General features: G+C 36.5%; 1 protein-coding gene across 2 annotated transcripts in view; it reads left to right on the top strand.

Annotated features, from left to right (window-relative positions):
* Positions 1-24,315, top strand: part of LOC121317504 (CD2-associated protein-like) — a 73,540-nt gene that overhangs the window by 15,747 nt on the left and 33,478 nt on the right. For both annotated transcript variants that reach the window (XM_041253510.1, XM_041253509.1), the window contains exons 3-6: positions 12,759-12,909; positions 18,390-18,490; positions 19,195-19,315; positions 19,709-19,908. In XM_041253510.1, the coding sequence (XP_041109444.1) occupies positions 12,759-12,909; positions 18,390-18,490; positions 19,195-19,315; positions 19,709-19,908 (573 nt within the window). The remainder of the gene's footprint in view (positions 1-12,758; positions 12,910-18,389; positions 18,491-19,194; positions 19,316-19,708; positions 19,909-24,315) is intronic.

The raw sequence follows: 24,315 nt of genomic DNA, 5'->3' as shown, positions 1-24,315 counted from the left end.
CAAAGTTATGCAGTTTCTGCAATGCTTGCAAAAAAAAACACAACTGTAAAAACAGGTTGCCCTCTATGTGTTTTTGTATAAGTCACATTTAAATTTATTTACATTTCTGTAAACTAACTGTACTGCACCTTGTGTATTATGTACAGTATCAGCCATGTGTACCGCACATGACTGAGCTGTCATGAGTTACATCTCTTGTATAATGCTTACTCTATCAACAACAGTATAGAATAAAATAAGAAAAGTCAAAATGATTTAATGTCAGAAAGATATAAATAAGCAAATTAAGTAAAATAATCACAAATAAAATAGGAGTGCTGTTATTTAGTTTGATCAGGATGATAAACCTTGAGTGATTTTTTTTAGTAGTAGATAAGTCCTAAAAGCAGGTATATAATCAGAAAATTGTTATTGATTATTACTCACTAATTGTAAACAAGGTCAACCGAAGGAGCACATTGTTTTGTGTTCAGTAATCAACACATTTTCTTGATTTTTAATGAATACCTAATAACTTAAAACATCTTAAAGGGATTTACTTGGGGAAATCAGAGTGTCTGTACAGCCCTACACTTTACATTTTATATAAATGTGCTGTACATGCAGTGGGTGTAGATCAGTGTCAATATAGATCACACAATCTAGTTTATCATGATATTGATTTTTTTTTTTTATTCACAGCTATGGCAGGCAAAGCTATATATGTTACCAGCATACTTGTTATAGTTTATTTTTGTAGTGGTGAATGTTCAGACTCGTTTGGAAGCCATCAACTCCATGATTTAAAGTGGTTGATGCTAACAAAATAATTCCATTATGTTTTCCGTGCCATGAGTTTTCAAATGTGTAGTTTTGAAGAAAAAAAGAAAAATGTTATAGCAAATGCGTGTTCATTTTAAAACACGATATTTGGGATTACACCATGTTAAAGACATTTCTGATTGCAGGCCTTGCTTGTGCACTTTCATGGTCGTTTCACCTGGAGAATGGAATTTTCCTCACCCCTTCAAGGCTTCCTTTCTTGTTGGCAAATCCCAACCCTAATGACTGACATGCATAAGGTACTTGACCCCAAAGACACTGCTGAAGTGAATTCACCCAGGAAATGCAAGTGTAATAGATTTCCTGGAAGACAAGGCAAGAAAATTGAGAACTTCCTTTTACCTAGTAGAAGGTCAGGTTTTAAAATGAAAGGGCATGTTTCCAGTGTCATGTTTCTTTTGAAACTGCACATTTCGAGACCTATGTAGTCAATAGAATTGCATGACTGGTAAGATTTGAAAAGGTTTTGACATGATCACGACATGCTGTACTGTACAGTGTGTAAAATTAGAATTGGTTTTGAAGTAATGCATTAACATGATTTCTTAAACAGCGAGTTGTCATTGTTTTCATATACTGTATCAATGATACAGACCACATGCTTTGAGATGGTTTTTTTACAGTTGGTATACAGTTGTATTCTATGATTCTCTCAAAAAACAGTGTATTATACTGTATATGTTAACTATTTCACCGTTATATTGACCATTCAATGTAATACTCCATTCATTATACACCCAGCGATGCTTAGTTTTTGTTCACAAAAACTCCCGTTTCTACTTTCAAATGATGGTCCCTGGGAGAATTTAAATAATGCAGTTCCATGTCACTCTTAAAATTGTTGCTGAGCTAACTCACAATGACATTATTGATTCATTTGAAAGTGCCAGCTGTCTTTATTAAGGCAGAACTACAGTATTTGCAAAGAAGAATTTACCAAGTGAAATGAATATATTCTGTCATCTGACCGGTCTAGGAGGTTCTTGCTAGACACCCCAGTCCTCCAGTAACACTGGTTATGTACATCGGTGCCATGACTAGATACACTACGCCTATTTGAAATTCCAGACTTCATTGTTGCATTCTCGTTAGATTATAGTACAGTGAAATAGACCTGGCTGTGATCCCAACCCAGAAGATCTGGCTCTTATCCTATGACTTCTGTGGCTGATGAGCTGGCAGAAAGACAGACAGGTTGCAACATGAAGTTGCAGAGTAGTGTCTTACGATAAATGTAGCTGCTGCAGACTAAAGATTTATTCATTGAATTACGCAGATGCATCAATGGGTGAGCAGTCTCAATTTGAATCTTGTACTGGTGGCAGTACGATACGATGTGCAGGGACAATCTTGTTGTACTGCACTATAAAAACTGTATGTTGTGGTCATAGTATTATATTTAGTGTTTACAGTGTATATGATCCTCAGAGGGGCTGCTTAAATGAAATGTTTTTTTTAAGTTGTTCTAGTTGTATTAATACAATATTTTGTTTTGGGATACAGTAGCATATGTAGAGATTCGGGCATGCAGTACTATTAGTTATTTGTTTTAATAACAAAAAAAATATATATATATATATTATTGCATTTGGCATGTGATAAGCAAGCAGTAAAAACTAATGTTTATTTTCAGATGATAAGGCTCTATGTATACCATAATACATATGCCTCTCTGTAATTTAATCTTTTCATAGCATGCTCTGAAATGGTAGAAATGAAGACATTTCATTCCGGTTCAGTGATGGTATTGAATTGTAAGTTCAGGCAAGTTTCAGTACAGTAGCTGTCACACCTCCTGGTTCACGAGGTGGAGCCAGGCCAACAGTAACAAAAAAAAAAAAAAAAAACATTATTGCATTTGTCATGTGATAAGCAAGCAGTAAAAACTATGTTTATTTGTTTTTGTGGATTCTCTGTTATATTTACTGTAGAGTAGTGCAGCAGTTTAATTTTTTAGTGACAAATACCATCATTTTCAGATAAGGCTGTATGTATACCGTAATACATATGCCTCTCTGTAATTGAATCTTTTCATAGCATGCGCTGAAATGGTAGAAATGAAGACATTTCATTCATACGACCCCCCTTTAAGGTAAAACAATTAGCAATTATCAATGAGCTGTGATTCAGACTTACAATATTAGACATAAAATACAATATATGATTTGAATATTAAAAATAAAGCAAAGAGCAAAAAACAGAAAAGAAAAAACTAAAAACAGGATAGCAAACAAACAAAGTTCAGGGAAGAAAAGCTCATTCAATAAACAGTTACAATATTCATCCAAAAATACAGTGGCTCTCAAAAGTTTTCACCCCCCTTGGACTTTTCCACGTTTTATTGTGTTACAACATGGAAATGGATTTAATTAGGAGTTTTTGCCACAAAAAGTCCATAATGTCAAAGTGAAAAATAAAATCTACAAATAATTACAAATATAAAACAGAAAATAATTGATTGCGTAAGTATTCACCCCCTTTGCTATGACACACCTAAATAAGCTCTGGGGCAACCAATTGTCTTTAGAAGTCACATAATTAGTTGAATGGAGTCCACCTGTGTGCAATTAAGGTGTTTCACATGATTTCAGGTTAAATACACCTGTCTTTGGGAGGTCCCAAATATTATATTTATATTTCCTAACAAAAACTACATCATGAAGGCGAAGGAACATTCAAAGCAAATCCGGAATAAGGTTCTTCAAAAGCACCAATCAGGGGTAGGATATAAGAACATTTTTCCAAGGCATTGAATATCACCTGGAGCACAGTAAAGTCCATTATTAAGAAATGGAGAGAATATGGCACAGCTGTGAATCTGTCTAGAACAGGCAGTCCTCAAAAACTGAGTATCCGGGCTAGAAGGGCACTAGTCAGGGAAGCCACCAAGAGGCCTATGGCAACACTAAAGGAGACACTGTGCATGCGGGCAACAATAGCCCGGGTGCTTCACAAAACTGCCAAAGCCACACTGGAGTGGCTTAACAAAAAGGTCAATGTCCTGGAGTGGCCCAGTCAAAGCCCGAACCTCAATCCAATTAAGAATATGTTGAAAAACTTGGAGTTTGAATAATTTTGCAAAGAATGGGCAAAAGTTTCAGTGTCCAGATGTGCAATGCTGGTAGAGACTTATCCAAATAGACTCATGGCTGTAAGTGCCTCTACCAAACATTGACTCAAGGGGGTGAATACTTTTGCAATCAATGATTTTCTGTTTTGTATTTGTAATTAATTTAGAACAATTTGTAGATTTTATTTTTCACTTTGACATTATGGACTTTTTTGTGTTGATCAGTGGCAAAAACTCCTAATTAAATCAATTTTGATTCCATGTTGTAACGCAATAAAATGTGGAAAAGTCCAAGGTTCGTGAATACTTTTGAGAGCCACTGTACATAAGTGGCAGATAACTCAGAACAAACAAATTACAGTGGTACATATCTGTGTCAGTATTAATATACATACACATGCATATATGAATATGTACACACACCTCAATCCATGCAAATAACAAATACTACAGACTATCAAAGAAAATGGGACAAACCAAAATCTTCATTCAGCCCTGCAGGTTGCATTGTTTTAAGGTAAAAAAATAAATTTTGATTCATATTATACCAGTTTTTATTCTATTTACCAGCACTGCAAGACTGTGATAATTTCTCAATAGCACAGAAGTTGAAAGTTTGAAATAGTGTTGCGCATCTATAAAGCATCTAACTATTGGGGATTTTAGATCACCTCCAAGAATAGCACTCTTGTGTTCGTTAATACGTATCCGAAGCTGTCGACTGGTCTTTCTGACGTATTGCAAATTACATGGGCATGAGAGAAGGTAATTTACATTAACCGAACCACAAGTAATTAATTGCTTAATGTGGTATTGTTTGTGTGTTACTGAACTAATATATATCTGTCTTTTTGGCATTTTCACAAGCCGCACAATTGACCCATCCAAGTGCCAGATTTGTTATTACTAAAACAATGGACCCATCCAAGTACCAGATCTGTTGTTACTAGCATATGTATCGGTATGTACCAAAGTATCTATCAAGTTCCTTCCCCTAGAATATGTAAACAGCGGCAAGGTATTAAAAATCTTTTTACCAATATTGTTTGTTGATAAGACGTGGCAGTGTTTTTTCAATTTTTTTTTATTTTTTATCTCCAAGCTATGTGAAGTGTATGTTGTACAGCAAACAAAGGAGAAATTGTCCTTATTGGTCTTTGTACCACTAAACATACCTTTCTTAGTGCCTTGTTCAGCCAATATTTATAATAGCCTCTCGCAAGAAATTGTTCATAGAATCTGTGGACTTCAAATTCAAAATCTTAATATTTTGTACAAATATGTTTCACCCTTAACTGCCTATGTGGAAGGCCTCTTTTCAGAGGCACAGTATGATGGCTAGTGGCATGTAAAAGACTATTTTTGTCAGTTGGTGTAGTGTAAAATGTAGTTAAAATTACACCCTTGCAATACTTAACTCTAATGTTTAAAAAATGAATTTTCCTAGAGTTACTTTCCAAACTAAACTTAATAGAATTAACGAAACCATTAATATAATCCAAAAATCTTCCCAATTCTAAATGTGTCCCCTTCCAAATCATAAAGAAGTAATTTATGTTCTAGATAAGGGCTATGAGAGTAAATATAATGTCTTCTCATTGATGCAGACTGCAGGAAATGATCCATCTTTAATTTGAAAGTTGAAGTAGGATCACCTTGTAACTGTTTATGAAACGCAGAGTCAGATAATTGTTTGTTTTTTTTACCTCATTATCATAATCTATTTTAGGCATTAAAACCAAGCCACCACCCTTATCCTCTGGTTTCACAGTGATGTCTTTGTTATTTGCAACTGATCTTAAAGCGTCTAATTCTTTAGTGCAATTGTAGTGTTTGTTGCTATTGGGTACCTCAATTAGACCTTCAGTATCCCTTTCTATAAGTCATCAATAAGTCTGCAATTATTAACCTGAGGACAAAATTTACTTTTAAGTTTAAACTTAGTGCAAGTGTTACTCACAGGAATACTCAAAGGGAAACTTTCTTTGTGATAGAAATATTTCAATTAATTAGAGAGAAACAATTAAAAAAGTTCCACTTTACATTTGAAAGGATTTGTGATTGCTGTTGGTACATAAGAAAGTCCTTTCTTAAGAATAGACTTCTCAGAATGAGTATTCAATAAGGTTTAAAATTAATTGGTTGGTGTCCTTCTGTTGGACTGCCTGCTTGGATATCTTGAGTTTTTGATACAAAATGGTCCAGCAAAAACAATGGTGCGTGTTTCTTGATTTGAAAGGTCTGAATAGGGGAACAAATATAGTCGAGTTTAGATACAGAGGGCTTGCTTAAAACATCCAGTGCCAGTATGTTTACTAGAAATTGCAGTGCCTAAACAGATCGTTTACGTCACTAGATCCTTGAGAGATTAAAATATTTGAGAACAGTAAAAATGGCAAACAATGAGAGGTAGATAATGGCTCTTAAAGATCCCACGCAAACAAAGACAAACAGCTGGAATGGAGTGTAGTGTTGAAGGAACGGATTTTATATAATACTGATGTTGGATTCCAGATAAGTAGGCTTTGACAGTGAAAGAGTCCTTAGTATGAACAATAAAAAGCGAGAATCCAATCTTGATTGCATTGAGGAAATCCATTTTAGTTAAGAAATTGTTTAGAAAAGTACTCCAGCCGGTGGTATTGGATGATCTAGTTGAAGGGTGAGAGTAGATGCCATGTATCCTCAGCTGAATCCGGGAGATTACAAAGGAGAGATTTTGTTGAATAGATCATTTGATTTCGGAGCTTCCATAGGAGTTGTATGAGCTGCAGACTTCATGATGGAATCTGGATATCTGTATCCGAGCTATGCATCAGTTATTGTGAGTACCGGGAAAGTGGTGTCTTGAATAATAAATGAAGCTGAAGAGAGATCAATTATACAAATGTTAAGGCTGCTTCAGGGCAGATCGATACAAAACGTGTGGTGGATCATATCCCTACAGGCATTTGATCTAAGGTTACTGCAATATGTAAATTTGCTGCAAAACCTGTTGAACTGATCGGAAACTGTCTATGAATGCATTATCCATCATGAGGTAAGAGTCTGCTTTTAATTCTATTAATAGTTCTTCAATGTCTGCTGGCAGTGCCATACGTTAATTATTAGCCTCTTAAAGTAAAAATTTCAAACCAAGCTCCAGGTAATGAAATTCTTTGATTAGAAAATGCAGGGCTTTCTTACACGATATAGATAGCTTCAGCAGTCAAGATCCTGTTTAACTGGCGGAATCTCACATTATTCCTCAGCAAAGCTGCACAACCAAACCAAACTTTTAGCTTCTTTGTGTTCGTATTTGTCTTTGTCGTCGTCTTCCTAGTAGTAGTAGTTGTTTCTTTCTATAATTCTTTTAAGATGTTCCAGAAACAACAGTGCTCCACCTCTTCTTCCACCGCACAGAACTGGAATGAATTGTTAGCATCAATTGGCATATTGGGCAATAAGTAATGAATATAGTTAACAAGCAACAGAAATGTATTGTATCGCTGTAAATAAATACTTTTGTTTGAATGTTTATAATATTAAAAGACATCCACGTTTCATTAGAATGTGCTTGTTTTAAGCGGATTCTGTGTCTGGCACTTCTACCGCAGCTGCAGACCAGCATTCACTGGCTTCTTGGAGCAGAGACAGGGCATACGGACCGGCAGAGATGTACAGGAACATTAGGATACTCAGCCTGGTACTCCGCCAATAGAACTGCCAGTACATGAAGCTTCTCAGGAACCTCATATGTATTTTTACGTAGCCCCCTGTTCTCAGTGTTATCTTCATATAGACCTATACTATTTTTATTGTATTGTAGTGTAACCCCCCCCCCCCGTGTTCCCACATTTTTTTTCAAAATACATTTATTGACTACTAAATTCAAACTTTTAGATGTTATTTCTATTTAAGTAGTAAAACTTGATACTTGGTAGAAGTTTTATTTTATGTGTGCGTGTTGGAAAGGTAATGAGACACAAACAAGTAATGCGTGATAATTTCCATGGCAACGCCTGACGCTCTCCTCACGTTAATCAGAGTCGTTCTTTTACTAATTACTAGGCAGACACTGACATTTAAATATCCCCTCTCCTAAATGACTATGAAAGGAGTAATCTGCATTGGTACGGCCAACTTTTTTTTCCTTAATCAGAACAGCATAGCAACATATTTCCTGAAAAGACTGGCAAAAACATTGTGAGGAAAGCTGTCATGACTTGTGCATGTAAACGCCGTCAGTGATGACAGTAGGTTTGTGGATAGATTGTAGTAGATTTATGAAAGGTTGTGGTTATTAATCTTCAGAAGAACCTTGTAAATTTAACAATGATACATTTCACCCATTACAAATTGTCATCATAGTGTCACATTTGAACTCAATTTGTGTTAAATATAATAAACATCCATTACTTACTATTTAAAATTAGATTATTTCATTTAATTTGATTTGATTTACACTAGATTACTGTAGATATGGGTCATGCCATTATGGTTCTCACAGCCACGGCCAGATTCCTAAGGCTCAAACTTAATCCATATAACAAACCTGTAAAACTTGTTTGATGTCTGTGTCATGAATCATCAATAACATGCAACCTATATTTAGAATTATACAGGTATGACTACTTTCACAAAGCCATTTCCTTCATTTCAAGAAGACCCAGTAATATATATATTTACGACGCGGTCAAGGCTGGTCACCGGCAGGAATAGCAAACCCAGAGTCAGCAACGGCTGCTTTGCACTTCTGCGTACTTTTATTATTTACAAAACAAACACAGGAACAAAACAAAATAAACAAACAAAAGCCGAAACTCCACCATGGAGCACTCGCTAAACTTTGAATAGTTTTAACTAATAACACTATGTAACACAATTTTTGTTCCTGGGTAGTAAGTGTTATTTCCTAATTGCTTATGCCTCAAAAGTATAGAACATGGCTATTATTCCCCACAAACTTTGCTTTTGTGACCAGGACAGTGATATTTTGAAATGTACCTATTTCCAATGAGAAAACTGTCTTTTCGTTCACATAAAGTCAGAAAAAAACAACATATGAATCCAAATTAACATGTATTTATACTAAAGTAATACAAAAATGACTAGAAAAGATTTAGAAGTGTGTAGTTTTTCGGGATTTACGATTATACTGTAAATCACTTTCACGAATCAGCCCCCAAATGTAATCTCCCGTCATGTTCTCGTTATACTGCCCTTAGTAGCGGCGTTCAAAGTCCAGTATATCCTGGTGGAAGTGCTCGCCTTGCTCCTCCAAGTACGCTCCCATGTTCTCCTTGAATTTATCAAGATGAGCATCAAGGATATGGACTTTGAGGGACATCCTACAGCCCATTGTGCCGTAGTTCTTCACCAGAGTCTCAACCAGCTCCACATAGTTTTCGGCCTTGTGATTGCCCAGGAAGCCCCGAACCACTGCGACAAAGCTGTTCCAAGCCGCTTTCTCCTTACTAGTGAGCTTCTTGGGGAATTCATTGCACTCCAGGATCTTCTTTATCTGTGGTCCGACGAAGACACCGGCTTTGACCTTTGCCTCAGACAGCTTAGGGAAGAAGTCTTGAAGGTACTTGAAGGCCGACTACTCCTTATCTAGAGCTCTGACAAATTGTTTCATAAGGCCCAATTTGATGTGCAGTGGTGGCATCAGCACCTTCCGGGGGTCCCCCAGTGGCTCCCACTTGACGTTGTTCCTCCCCACAGAGAACTCGGTCCGCTGTGGCCAGTCCCGCCTGTGGTAGTGCGCCTTGGTGTCCCTGCTGTCCCAAAGGCAAAGATTGCAGGGAAACTTGGTAAAACCGCCTTGGAGACCCATCAGGAATGCCACCATTGCAGCCTCTTGATGCCATCTCAGAAAAATGCAGATATGTATCCACTTAGGCAGCTGGAACTAAATTGAACTGGTGGGCTTAAGGCCCCTGTATTTATACTACTGTTTATATTACTGGAAAGTTCTAGAAAGTTCTAGAAGTTACTCCAAGTTTACTCAGCACTGGATCTATCTGGAATGTTCTGGAAAATAGGTAAATTTCAAACTATCACTGTCCTGGTCACAAAAGCAAAGTTTGTGGGGAATAATAGCCATTTTCTATACTTTTGAGGCATAAGCAATTAGGAAACAACACTTACTACCCAGGAAAAAAAAAAAAAAAAAATTGTTACACAGTGTAATCGGACGCTTCGGCCATTGGCTAAATTTACCAAACGTGTGACACGTGCATAATTTTAATACAAATTTAAAAGTCCCAGACATCTGTGGTCCGATGTGTCTCCGTCTCGCTGAGCGCTATACCGGACAAAGTCTGGACCGTTTTAATGGTTTGCTTAATTAGTGTCAGTCGTCGCATTAGAAATAATCTTTAATGAACAAAAATGTAACCCTTTACATCAAGCCTTTAGAGGTAACTGAACATTTTCCCTTTATCCTGGGAAATAGGAGGGATGATTACAGGTACTAAGATAACGTATCCAGATGTGCCGTCATACACGGAAAGTATCCTAACTGTAGGGTAAACTAGTAACAATATCTGATATAATATAATATATATATATATATATATATATATATATATAATATATATATATAATAGATATATATATATATATATATATATCGATTTAGCCTGCATTTAGCAGTTAAAAACTGTTATTCAAACCACAATGATCACATTAACTTAATTTATGCATATAGAAATATTTATCAATCATCCAAAAATAATCACAGATTATCAACTCCTGGTCATTAATAAAATTTCATAGTCACAAATATGAATAAATATGCCACCCTTGATAAAGATGAGCAAAAAAGGCTGTATAAAATAAACAAACAGGTAATGAGCTATATTTTATGCTCAAATATGGGAAAACTATATTCTTTTATACTAATACAACTGCTCAGAGAAAATGTTTATTTTTAACAAGTAGTAATTTTTTTCTCAGAGATAGGGGTGTCAAAATTATTGGCACCCCTCAAGATTCTTATAAATAAAATCAATCAAAATTACATCTGCATTAACATTCTACTTTTTTAATTACATCTCAGTCTTAAGGAACTGTATTGTGGCCTTCCATGGTTTCCTGTTTCAATGGGTTATAAAAATGAGGCAACACGCATGTAAAATCCATTTGTAATCCATTAACATGGGGAAAGGCAAAGAACTCACAAATGACGAGAGACAAATGGTTGTTGACCATAAATCAGGCAATGGGTACAGAAAAATAGCTAAAAAACTAAATACACCACTTACCACTATTAAGGCAATAATTAAGAAGTTCAAAACCAGTGGAACAGTGGTAAATCTGCCCGGTAGAGGATGCAAGTGCATCTTGCCCCAACGCACAATGAGAAAGATGGTTCGGGAGGCAAGGAAGAATCCAAGGGCAACTGTTGGAGAATTAGAGAACTTGGTTGCATCTTGAAGTCTCCAAATCTACAATTAGACGCTAACTCCATGCCAATAGCCTATTTGAAAGGGTTGCCAGAAAAAAAGCCTTTATTAAGAGCAACCAACAAATGTAAGTGCCTGGAGTTTGCTAAACGGTATTGGCACTTGGATTGGAACCGGGTGCTATGGTCAGATGAGACCATATAGAGCTCTTTGGCCACGCAGACCAGTGGTGGGTTTGGCTTCGAAAGAAGGATGCGTATGCAGAAAAGAACCTCATACCTACTGTAAAATATGGTGGTGGATCTTTGATCTTATGGGGCTGTTTTGCTTTCACTGGTCCTGGAGTCCTCGTTAAGGTCAACGGCATCATGAACTCTACCAAGTACAAGGACATTGTAGCCAAAAACCTGGTTACCTCTGCCAGGAGGCTGAATCTTTGCCGCAAGTGGTCTTCCAGCATGACAATGACCCCAAGCACACATCAAAATCCACAAAGAAATGGTTAATTGAACACAAAATTAACATTTTGCAATGGCCATCTCAGTCTCCGGACTTGAATCCCATTGAAAATCTGTTGTTTCAATTGAAGAGGGCAGTTCATAAGCACAGACCGAAGGATATCAAGGATCTGGAGAGTTTCTATATGGAGGAATGGTCTAAGATCCCTTCCAATGTGTTCTCCAATCTCATAAAAAATTATTGAAAAAGGCTCAGTGCTGTTATCCCTGCAAGGGGAGGGTGCACAAAGTACTGAAAACAAGGGTGCCAATAATTGTGACACTTAATTATTTTGGAAATAAATTTATAATTTGAGAAATGTGAAATTGTTTGATTCCCTTGAGTCATTAGTAAAGTACAATATAAAAAGACCTACATCTGCAATAGCAGGAGGTTATGAATGTGATCTGCAAGGTCCAGTACTGATGATCCGAGTACTGATACAAGTTGTCTGCTTAGCAAATCAAAGTGTGGGATACTTCTTCTTGACTTTCAGTATGTATACAGTATTAATGATTCCCGAGAGGTGAACCTCTTATAAATTATTGTAAAGGCGTTATTATTTGTTTTATCATATTTCATAAACAATTTATGTTCCTGTTTTATTTTCACAAACTGTAGTGTGGTCTGCTGTACAGAAACAACAGACTTTGATTTAGTCTTGATATTTGGGACAAAAGTTATTGTTTACCTTTTCAGTACCACATTGTCTTAACCTCTTGACAAGCTGTACTCCTTTTGAGAGTTTGTTCATTTTATACATCGCACGCTTTTCATGATCAATCACTTATCCCCTTTAATAGCGATGCCGTTTCCCTCACAATATGCCCCCACGTTTTTGTTTTGTTTCCATCACATTTGAATCTTTTGCTTTTTGTTGAATCTGGAATTTTCTAGTTATTTTAAGATTCCACTAGTAAATTGAAAAAGAAACTGAAAACACTTTATTTATTTATTTTATTTTTTTATTTTTTTAGGAAATTAAGAAAGGAACTGAAGCAAAAGATGACATCCAGCCAATTAGGAGAGAGCGTGGAAATGTGGCTAGTCTTGTACAGAGAATGAGTGTCTATGGGTTTCCAACTGGAGCGTTTCAACCACACTCCAATCACAAGAGTTTAAAAAGGAGTAAGTACACTCAACTTTAAACTTCAACCAGTTCTGGTGATTTAATTGAAAATGTCTAGAATCAAAGAAATCCTGATTTTAAAGGGTTTTTACTTATTCTCAAGATGGAGCTGATTAATGTTAGTAAAAAAAGAAAACAACACTTTGTCCACACTGTATAACTACAATAAAGCATATTGTAATTTATGACATTCATTTTTATTTATACCATGTGGATGGTTTTGTTTTTTTTTTTTTTTTTAAACATGGATACATTTTCTCCAGAACTGTTAACCTTTTATTAGACAGCATTCATTGCAAATGTTATTTTTCTAATTGCTAATGCTGAGTTTTACCATTGTTTCAACTAGTTCTTTTATCAGTGCACACTGATAAATCTCACATAAACATTAAAACTAATAGCAATATTAACATTCCTACATGTAAGTCGGTTAGAGAACATTATTTCCAGAATACTGAAACTGGGAAAACATAATTAACCATACAGACACTTGATTGTAAACTGTATAACTTATAAATACATTGGAAGGAAGGGAGGTGCTGTAGAGGAATAGTTACTTTTCTGTTCTTACATTGAAAAGCTGTTGAGGATTGTAACATTTTCTTATTTGCAATGTTGTAGGTCAGGTCTGTGTCAATATACTGTAAATGTGAGATGAGTTTTATTCTTACATTTAATTGTGTCCATTATTTATTTTTGATATGGTCGTACATTTTATTAAATGAATTAATAACAACATTGCCCTTTTTGCCTTCAAATACACGTCAAGTAGTGTTTGTTTGAATGTTCGTCCCAGCAATAATTTTGTATACTTTTAAGCTTTCAAGTTTAACTGGTAGTGTGACTAAGGAATAGTCTGTGTTGTCAAAACGTTAGTTTTAGGTACTGTACATTACTCTAATATAGTTGACTCCATAGTCAGCAAATTAAAAAAAGGCAGACTGGAAAATGACAGAGCAGCAAGTTGCACATCACTCTGTAGATTCGTTTCCCTTTCTTGCACTTTAAAAAGCTTTGCGTGCGTGGACTATGCAGTCTGAATGTATTGGGGCAAAGATCAGGAAGTCACTAGGAAGATTAATGTTGCCTGTATTTCCATCTACTGGTAACTGACTGTATAAACAGTTTCACTAATTGTAATTTTTTTCAAGTTAAATTATATTTTGTAAAACCAGTGTTTCTGAAGTAATTGTAGCGCCCAAGCTTGCTGTTATTAAATGCATTTTCTGAAGTATCCAAAATAAAAATATTTCTAAAAGGGTCATTCCACGTCAACTCAACCAGAAAAGGGACATTTCGTTGTCCATACGTCTCAGATTTTTCTTGAAAAATTCACCAGGGAGTTTTCTGACACGCTGAGTTCAGAAATGATAGCCATTATTAGTTTTTTTAAGTGTCCCCTTCGACCAGTGATCTTGCAAAGATCAACCGATAGTGAGAAATTGACCTTGACCAGAAAAATCACCCAGGGTGCAATTTAGATGCTACTGTCATGTGTAGCACCTTGTTCTACTTGTATTGAAGAGGGCTTTTCAGAAAAAAATACTAGGGGCACCCTACTCACTTCTGGCAAATTGCCAGACGAGGGATAGGCTGACTGACAGGTTTTATTTGCTCTTCAACCTAATCGTTCACCCTGTAGGGGATGTGGGTATTAAAATGTAAGTATTGCTTTAAGAACCTTAGGAACCAGTCTTCTAAATTCTGTGAAAAACGTTTGGTCCAACCACTGGTCATTAAACCCCCTTGAAATTTGAATTTTTGCTATTTGTACAAAGTTTAGGTCTTAAGAACTTGTGTGGGGGGACTCACCTTATGTTTGGATAGATGTTGATGAGATCTACAAGCATCAAGCAAAATATTATGGTATCTGGGGATTTTTGGCAGATTTTTGAAGATGCATTTGTCATGCATTCAAGCATTGCTTATAGCCACTTTGGTGAGGCTAAAGTGCCACATAGTTCTATCCAAACTGGCTATTTCTTCAACTTTGCATTCCCTGAGGATTGATCTAGAGGAAAAAGTAACAGTATGTTTATTCACTGGCACTAGCTTGGAGGAGTAAATCTTGTCAATTTCAATGAAATGGTCACCCAAAGCAAGGGGATTTCAGTCTGAAGCCCAAGTCAGTTAAAAGTCTGAAATGTGTATAACATGGTGTTAGAACACTGGCCTAAGTATAAAAGTGTCTTTGTTAGATGTTCTCTGAGTTAACTAGCATGTTACCTAATTAACCTTTTGTCACCGATTATTGTTAACAAGTGAGGGTCCATGATAAATATAGGTAGCATAGGCACAAGTTTGTCATTCCTGAATGTAAGGGAGCAGAAAATGGCAAAATACGCTCAGTTAAGCAAAGAAAAAAGACAGTGTGTAATTACTTTAAGAAATGAACGTCAATCTTTAAGACAAATCGCAAGAACTTTGCAAATGTTTGTAACTGCTGTGGCCAAGACCATCAAAAGATTTGAAGAAACTGGCACTCATGAGGACCGAACAAGGCCAGGCAGGCCAAGGGTGACCTCAGAATCGGAGAACAAGTTCATTCGAGTCACAAGTCTGCGAAACCGGTGGTTAACTGCCCCTGAAATACAAGCTCAGCTAAATGCTACTAGAAGTAGAGATGTTTCAGCATCAACTGTTCAGAGGAGATTGCGTGAATCTGGCCTAACTGGAAGAATTGCTGCAAAGAAACCATTGTTAAGAGTGCAGAATAAGAGGAAGAGACTTGCCTGGGCCAAAAAACACAGAAACTGGACGATTGAGGAGTGGAAGTCGGTCTTATGGACCAATGAGTCAAAATTTGAAATATTTGGGTCCAACCACCGAGTATTTGTAAGACGCAGAGAGGGTGATCGCATGAATTCTTCATGTGTGGTTCCCACTGTCAAGGATGGAGGAGGCAGTGTCATGGTCTGGGGTTGCTTTGCTGGTGACAGAGTTGGTGATCTTTACCAAGTCCATGGCAGGCTGAACCAGCATGGCTATCATAGAGTACTTCAGAGGCATGCCATTCCATCAGGATTATGGCTAGTTGAGCAGTCCTTCATTCTTCAGCAAGATAATGACCCTAAACACACCTCAGAGTTCTGCAAGAACTATCTGGCGAAGAAGCAAAGTGAAGGGCAACTCAATCTAATGACCTGGCCTGCCCAGTCTCCAGACCTCAATCCCATAGAACTTGTATGGGACGAACTGGACAGAAGAGTCAAAGCAAAGCTACCCACAAGTGCCCTACATCTCTGGGAATTGCTGCAGAAGAGCAGGGAAGACATGTCGGGTGATTTCCTGCTGAAATTTGTTAACCGAATGTTTCGTGTTTGTAAGGCTGTTATTAAGTCAAAGGATGGCTATTTTGAGGAATCCAAGATTTAGAGACAATTTTCAATTTTCTTGAACATTGCTTTGATACACCTTATGTTTTGTTTTGTACATTGTGACGTGTTTTCTTTTTCAAGTATTTACGGAAACGTATACGACGTAAAACATTGTCAATTATGGAAAAAAACCTAGTTTACAGCTAGTGTACTTAAACTTTTGACTGGTACTTTACATACATATAAAGATCTGTGCTGAGAAAAACATCAAGACAGTGACATTCTTTTACATTTCTTCCAAAGTTGTTAAACAACACTCAACAATACCTGAGCAGCACCTTATGGTTGCCAAGACCACAGGTACCTGCTGCCATCACAAGTTTGTGCCTCTGAGTGAAGAGGAATTGGAAATATTTTGCCTTTCAAAAGATGACTTTAATACCTGTGTGCAGGTAACAGCCTCTCAAAAGACTTCAGCAGCAATTGATACCAACAGTCTGCAGCCTGGACAGTATATGTCTGCCATGGATGATACAGAATGGTGTGTGTGTGTGATCACAGAAAGGTCTGATGAGCTCAGTGAAGTTCATGCACCAACACAAACCCTCAGACATGCTGTCATGGCCAACTCGGCTGGATGAATGCCATGTGCCTTTCGATCACATCCTGTGTTGTTTTCCTGCTCCTGCTCTGACTGGTAACAGTGGGAGGCAGTACAAACTTGAGAAAGCACAAGTAGAAAAAGCTGGAAAGAACTTGGAATCATTCCTTCAAGTTAAATCTTAGTTAAGCTCCATTACCTTAAATAGTTAAAATAGTTTTCATTCAGTAAGGCTTTTTTTTTTTTTTTTTTTTTTTTTTCCTTTTTTAAGTCACCATCATTGTTAATGTGCATGTTAATTGCAGTTTTTGCATAAATGTGAACTAACATGGTAAAAGTCTTTGTTGTGCTTTATTCAAGTGCACAATAATTGGTGTGAAGTAAACATGATAGTGAAGTTAAAGAGCAGGGAAATACATTTTAAAACCTTTATGGCACCACCGCTAGGAGTTGTGAATTGTTACAATATTTTTTGGTGGGTGTAATGGGTTTGTCTTGGTTCAAGGTTCATAGGAGTGGGACCTAGCACTATGTAACTCTTAAATTATAAGGACTATTTAAAACACAACCAAAGTAATAAAACATAAACAATCTCTCAAAAGACTGACATTTTCAAGCATTTTTATCAAGAAATTGCTTTCTTTCCCCTAATTGGAATAGAGTATTCCCTGAAAATTCTATTCCAATCGGAAGCTGCTTTTTTTTTTTTTTTTTTTTTTTTTTTTTTTTTTAATCTCAGGAATAAAGAAAGATATTTTAACAAATTTAGACCCCTATTTGGACTCCCTTGTGTGAAAATCTCAACTTGATACCACATCTTCATTTTTGCATATCTGTGGAACTACCTCACTGCTGAAAACCAAAACAAAAAACTAATTGTTGACCTTCGGACCTCAATTTAGCCATGAAATGTATAACTTGGAGAGTTTCTGATGTGATTTTTGGAATCTATAGCTAAAACTCTAATAATACTGAAATTTGTGCAGCCCTATCATAAATGTTTTAAAAGTTATTAGCTTTTTTCCTCAATGTGTGTGATTTTTCACAATGTCTAGGAGGTAAAAGCAGGGTGGAAAATCCCAGATTACAATATGCCATATCTCAGAAACTACTGGGAGTTTAATATTCCTATTTCAGGGAACCGGGGTTATTATAATAACCTACTGTTTCATACAGTATTCTGCAGGCTAGTTTAATTCAAGATGGAGCTGATAGACTCCATCTTTTGTTAACATAATAGAGGAAACTCGACTACAGTTTTATTTAAAGAGGCGTGCCTTGCTTATGGATTACCAAGCTGAAATGGTGACAAATAATGTTAATGGGTGTATAAAGTGAGAAAATTCATGGCTGTTTAACACAACTTTTTATCTGGGTGTGTACTTCCTGGATAGTCTTACTTGCATGCAATCTTAACCTTAAACAATCATCAGACAGCTTTGTTCAGCATATTTACATTCTCGGCTTCCTACTGCAGACATTGTTTTATGTTCTCTGCCCAATATCTTATATTCACATGATCCTTGTCTTTAATTTATCACAGAAAATGTTCTTTTTGCAGAATCAAAGAAACGACAGTGCAGAGTTGTTTTTGAATACTTGCCACAGAACGAAGATGAACTGGAGCTGAAAGTGGGAGATGTGGTAGATATTAATGAAGAGGTAAGGCATGTCTGGGGAGAGACTTATCTTTAGCTGTCTACATATTTTCTGTGTTACTTTACTGGTGATCAGTGGACAGCTGTGCTGTTTTGCAGTGTCTGTTGCACTGTACGGTTCATACAGTTTCTTATCACATAACGTATAGGTGGCTACGCTGGTAATATTTGCTTCTACAGTTTGATAACTTCTTTATGTTCAATTCCTCAACTGCTTTATTTCAGGATTTAGGCAAATGCATCCAGTAAAATATGCAGAACAATGTTTGAAAATGCCTTTTGCACATTAGTTTTGATTCTGTTCCTTGTAATAAGTAAACTTTTAAATGTTGTACTTTGGTCCTTCAAGGCTATTCCTTAATAATTGCATATTTTACCAATTCAGATAAAGCTTTTAATAGATATCGTACCTTTCAGGGCTAATACAATCAGCAGCAACACAATTAAACAGCAGCATATTTTATTAAAGAAGACTTCTGGGACACAGCGGGAGCTGAATACGGCAACTGTATAACTGCATGTCCAGAAGTTAATATACTCTTGTCTAATGTCTGTTTTATGCTTTAACATGTACTGTATGCAATTTAACATGCATTGCATTTGCCATAAATGTTTTACGTTACTCCAAGTTCACATAAATTGCAGCGACTGTATACTGTGGATGACATTGCATGTAACACACTTTCTTCACCTACATTTTATTACCAGGTTGAAGAGGGTTGGTGTAGTGGAACAATGAATGGGAAATCTGGATTGTTTCCATCCAATTTTGTTAAAGAAATAGAAGTCTCAGACGATGGAGAACAGAATGACGTTCTTGATGATTCAGGTAAAAATACTAAGAGAGAGTGAAATGATATAGAACTTATGGTGTTGTATTTTGTAAAGTGAGATTTTCTGATCTGTGCAAAAAGTAAGACATTGACAAACTTCTAAACACATTTTATTTTGGCTAACTCAAATTTAATTGCTGTTAAATTTCTAATGTTTTTTTTCTTGTTTTCTGAAATATTAATTGCAGTTTTTCCTGTTGGATAAAGTTAGTTAATATGTGAAATTAGTTCCCTAGAAAAAAAATAGTAAACGGAGGCGGTACAGAAAAGAAATTGTGAATAACTTCCTTTGAATAGCTGTTAGCACTATTAAATATGGAGTCCCTAGTTTGTGCTGGTGTAAATCTGACTGTATAATTAAAGAGTTTTGTGTCTATCTGCTGTTACAGAGACTAACAGTAAAGAGCTTCCTGGAGCAGGCCCCACCACTCCTACCTCTCCGCTCCTCTCTCCTGGGGTCGGGAATGAAGCCATAGCACAGCCAAAGAAAGTCAAAGGAGTGGGGTTTGGAGACATATTTAAAGAGGGATCTGTGAAGCTCAAAGCAAGATTGCCTAGTAGTGAGTCAGAGGAGAGGAAGCTGGAGAAGGTATGTGAGCCATAATCTTACCAAAGTACTGAATAATGATGAGCAACACAAAACTACATTTGAGCAGATCTGTGGAAAAGATTGCTTAATGTATACATTGTGTAGCGGATTTGTAGAGCCCCATGAATTTTTTTTTTTTTTTTCAACAAATTTTTGTTTTTTTTCATCTGCTAGAAATGTTGTTTTATTACAGATTAATACAGTAATTAAAATAGATGTTTAATAAATAAAAAAAAAGTGTAAGTCATGTTTTAACTATATACATATTTTATCTTAACCTTGTCAGGTGTGTCGGGTCCAATTTATTTTCACACGTGCTGTTTATTTTACAGCGCTGTTTAAATTTTTCAGAGTATAACAGGTTTAAAAGGCATTGAATCGCAAAAGGACACTCAGTACTGCATCTCCAGCCAAGCCTCACCCCTGTATGCTGTATTTTTTACATACCTCTTTATAGACGTGCATACTGATAAATCCTCTCCTGATCACTCGTTTTATCACCAAACTCCTCAATAATGCGATCCAAGTCATTATTTTATTACTATAACATCTCAAAAAGCTCATCAATTGTCCGTGATATTCTTTGAGCGCTGAGTGTAGAAGCAGCTATCTCATTTGTTTATGTCCGTGTTATCTATGTGATGCATAGGGCTATCAGATACGCCCTCTTTATTTATTTTTTCTATTTTTTTCGGCTTCATTCGGCTCCTATCGGTCTCACTCGGCCATTGAAAGGTTTTCTTGGCTTTTTCCGGAGAAAAAAAAGGACTAGAGACCTGTGCTTTACGTCTTTTTGATGATGTCGGACAGGGTGCAATATCGGACTGGAAAGGGGAAATTGTAATGTAGGACCGTAAAGTGTTAAACATTATCTGCTTTTTTTTTTTTTTAATTGTGTCACCATAATTTCTCATTAGTGGCAGTAACAGTAATGCACGTGAAAATCCCCCACTCTTTAATAAACTGCCAATTTGCAGTAAATACTGTCCATATGGGACTGTCATAATAATTACACATACAGCAATGTACCCATTAAAAAAAACAATAGAAATTGAAATTCGATCCCATTGCACTGAAGCAGGGTTCCAAGTATAAAAAACCAGGTTGGAGTTTCTCAGTATATAAGCAAAACATATTCCTTCATTCAAATTCATAAAACAGCATTTGCTCCAGTGCAAAGTTTGCACCACTTGGAATAAAACAAATAATTACTAATACAAAATATAAAGAAACAGACATATTTTCCCCAAAAGCAATAAACAGCTAATGATGCATAACGACGATATCTGCTCTCATGTAATAGAAATCAAATCACCGTCCGTTGCAAACATCCCCTCATGCTCAAATTCCTTGCAGCGTTGTTTAATTGTTATGCGCGGTTTAGGCATTTTAGAAACAAATGTCTCTTCTGTTTCATCACAATTTTAATTCCCAGCAGTGGTGCGCAAGTGCTAGACAGAGCTTCCATTTCCCTTCAGGCCATGTCTGTGGTAATGGTTGAACCTTGACAACTACGATTGCAAGTGTTTTTAGGCTTCCAAGCCAAAGACTGGGAAGCCTATTGTTATTGTTAAGATTTATTTTTTCTTTCCTTCCCAAAACTTTAAACTGCTGCTGCTTCAAAGCTGTGTGACTGATCAGTTTCTGACTTGGCAGGTAACAAGCTGGATACATTGGCTGTCTGATGCTGAAAAAATTGGCACCTTGCAATTGGCGCCGTGATGCATTTTTTGATAAAACCTTTCGAAATCTTCTTCTTGGGAACCAGTGAGGCGATTGATCTGAAACTTGGTATATGTCGTCAGCATCGAAACCCGCATCAAGTTTGCGAAGTAGAAGTTGCTGCGATAAATTTTAATGTTTACGTCTGAAATTTAAAACTGCCTTAATTGACAAACGGTTTACTTGACTAACTCGAAACTAACTCGAAGCATCATCCTTGACACTGTAGCAATACAACTGACTTTTAAGAAACTTGCGTTAAACAAGATGGCTGCCTGACGCATTTTTGAAAAAAAAAAAAAAAACTTTCAAAATCTTCTTCTGTGGAACAGTTGAAGTTGCTGATTTTAAACTTGGCACATTGAGAACTAAACATGCTTAGACAGGTACTGATACTGGGGCTTGGGAGCCATAGAACTGCCTGGCAGTTCTAGTTTAAAATAATTTTTCGTTTTATTTTGTCTTATTTGTCGGATGCATTTTGTTTTATTTTGTGTTATTTCGTATTTGCGAAAAACACGCGGCTCTGGGTATTTGTATACCAAGAGTGTTGAGGTCTTCTGCTGGTGAAATAACCCCAAAACTAAGACAGAGTTTTGTTTTGACAAAAGGAAATTGAATTTAGTGATCTAAACAGTGGCACTCTTTAACTGTAAAGAATTACAGAATCCTTTTTTGAGTATGTTATTATAGTAAGGAGTACTTTTTGTTACTTCACAATTAAATCTTGCAGAACCTGATGTTGGCAGAAGAATCTGTGTGAAAATGGCCTTTCCTATCTATTTTTCTACTTTATTAGCATTAAAACTAAGATACTAGTTGGTGGTTATTGGCAAAAGCAACTTAAAAGTAAAAACTAATCGGAAATATATAACGCATTACTTTTTGTAATCAGTAATCAGTAGTAATAACATCCCTGATTATTCCTATTGCTGTTTTCCTGCAGTTTTTAATATTAATATTACAACATACAATATAAATACAGAAAAAATATGGTGTTACGTTTTAGGGAGACAGTATTAAGATTTAACTATGATTTACATACAGCTCTGTAAAGCGCTTTGTGATGGTGGTCCACTATGAAAGGTGCTATATAAAAATAAAGATGATATTATTATATATTAAATGTTCCATTGCTGGAAGTTAGAGTTCAACAGGACTAGCCTTTAAACAGAACTTTGCAGTATTTTGTTTCAAACTGAAACTCCTGCTTTCTCTGTGTCTCTGTTTTGGAACAGGCTGCATATTTCTGTAGTGCAAATTAGTTTGGTCTTGCAACTTTAGAATCCGTTGATGTAAATGTCCTGAACATTAAATGCCTGTGATGTCATCACAGGTGTTCATGGAAGGCTTTCTACAAGGACAAGTATGGACTTGTGTCTGGTCTTGTCAGAATGGATGTATTTAGTTGTGGAAATCAGACATCAGACTGAGGTATCTAATATAGTACAATGTGTCATTTCACTGTTTATGCATCTAGCTTTGCAAGCTGTTCAAGCAGCATGTATTCAGTGCACTGCTCCAGCTCCTCTGTGAATAAGATGCAACCACAAAGTTTCCTGCAGCTGCCTTACGCTGCACTACTAAGTTTAACAAAAGAGAAAGCTTATTATTGTCACCTGAAGTAAGTGCAAAAATGATCACCTCAAAATTATAAAAAAAAACAAAAAACACAAATATCTACCACAATTACTTTTTATTTCATTTTAACCCAGTTGTGTCAGTATTATTCAGATACTGTATAGAGACACAAAATTAATTTAACAGATTACATTTTTTTTTTAAAAAACAGTACAGTTTCAATATATACTGATGCACAAAATAAACACACCACTCAGATCTAATGGATTTAATCAGATATTTTAAACATAGATTAAACAAAATCACAAAAAATGTGAACAAAAATACAGTTCAAAGAATAAAAAATGAAAACATTACAAAGTTAGTATCGGGTATGACCTCCGTGAGCATTAACAACATCCTGGCAGCGTTAATGCATAGACCTGATCAGCCTCTGGATAGACTGCTTAGGATGTTCCACCACACTTCCTCTGCAGCTGCGGCAACTGGCGAAGTTTGGCTAGTCGCGGTTATATCCTGTAGATGCCACTGGCGATTTAGTCCCACAGATGTTCTATTCGACAGGTCAGGAGAAAAAGCTGGCCATGGCAAGACCTCAACATTGTTTTCTTGAAGTCGCTGGAAAATCAACACTTCCAGATTGGCTTGCAGGAACGGAAAAAACTGTTGCCTCAAGGACTTTGTCAGTGTATCACTGAGCAGTAAGGTTACCCTCAATCTGCACCAAAGGTGTTCTTGTGTTAAAGGAGATGCCTCCACACATCATCACACTTCCACCGCCCTACTTGCTGGCTTGAACAATGCAACAGTCAGCATAACGCTCATCGTGACATCTCCACACACATTGTCTTCCATCAGGTCTGTCAAGGGCAAAACGATATTCATCAGTGAATAAAACTCTCCCCCACTCTCTCTGCCACCACCTCAGATGTTCTCTGGACCACAGAAGACGATGATTTCATCTCTCAACTGTCAACATATTGCCACTGAACGGCCTCCGAGCATGCAAATCATTTTCATGCAAACGGAGAGCTACAACCATTCTGCAGAGGTGAGGCTTATTTCTTCCTGGAATTTTTCATGGTGAGCCACTGCAGTCTGAAA

This window comes from Polyodon spathula, chromosome 6 (genome assembly GCF_017654505.1).
Source record: "Polyodon spathula isolate WHYD16114869_AA chromosome 6, ASM1765450v1, whole genome shotgun sequence".
NCBI classification, from domain to species: Eukaryota; Metazoa; Chordata; class Actinopteri; order Acipenseriformes; family Polyodontidae; genus Polyodon; species Polyodon spathula.
Note: the sequence above shows the minus strand (reverse complement) of the source record. Positions and strands in the feature narration are given on the sequence as shown.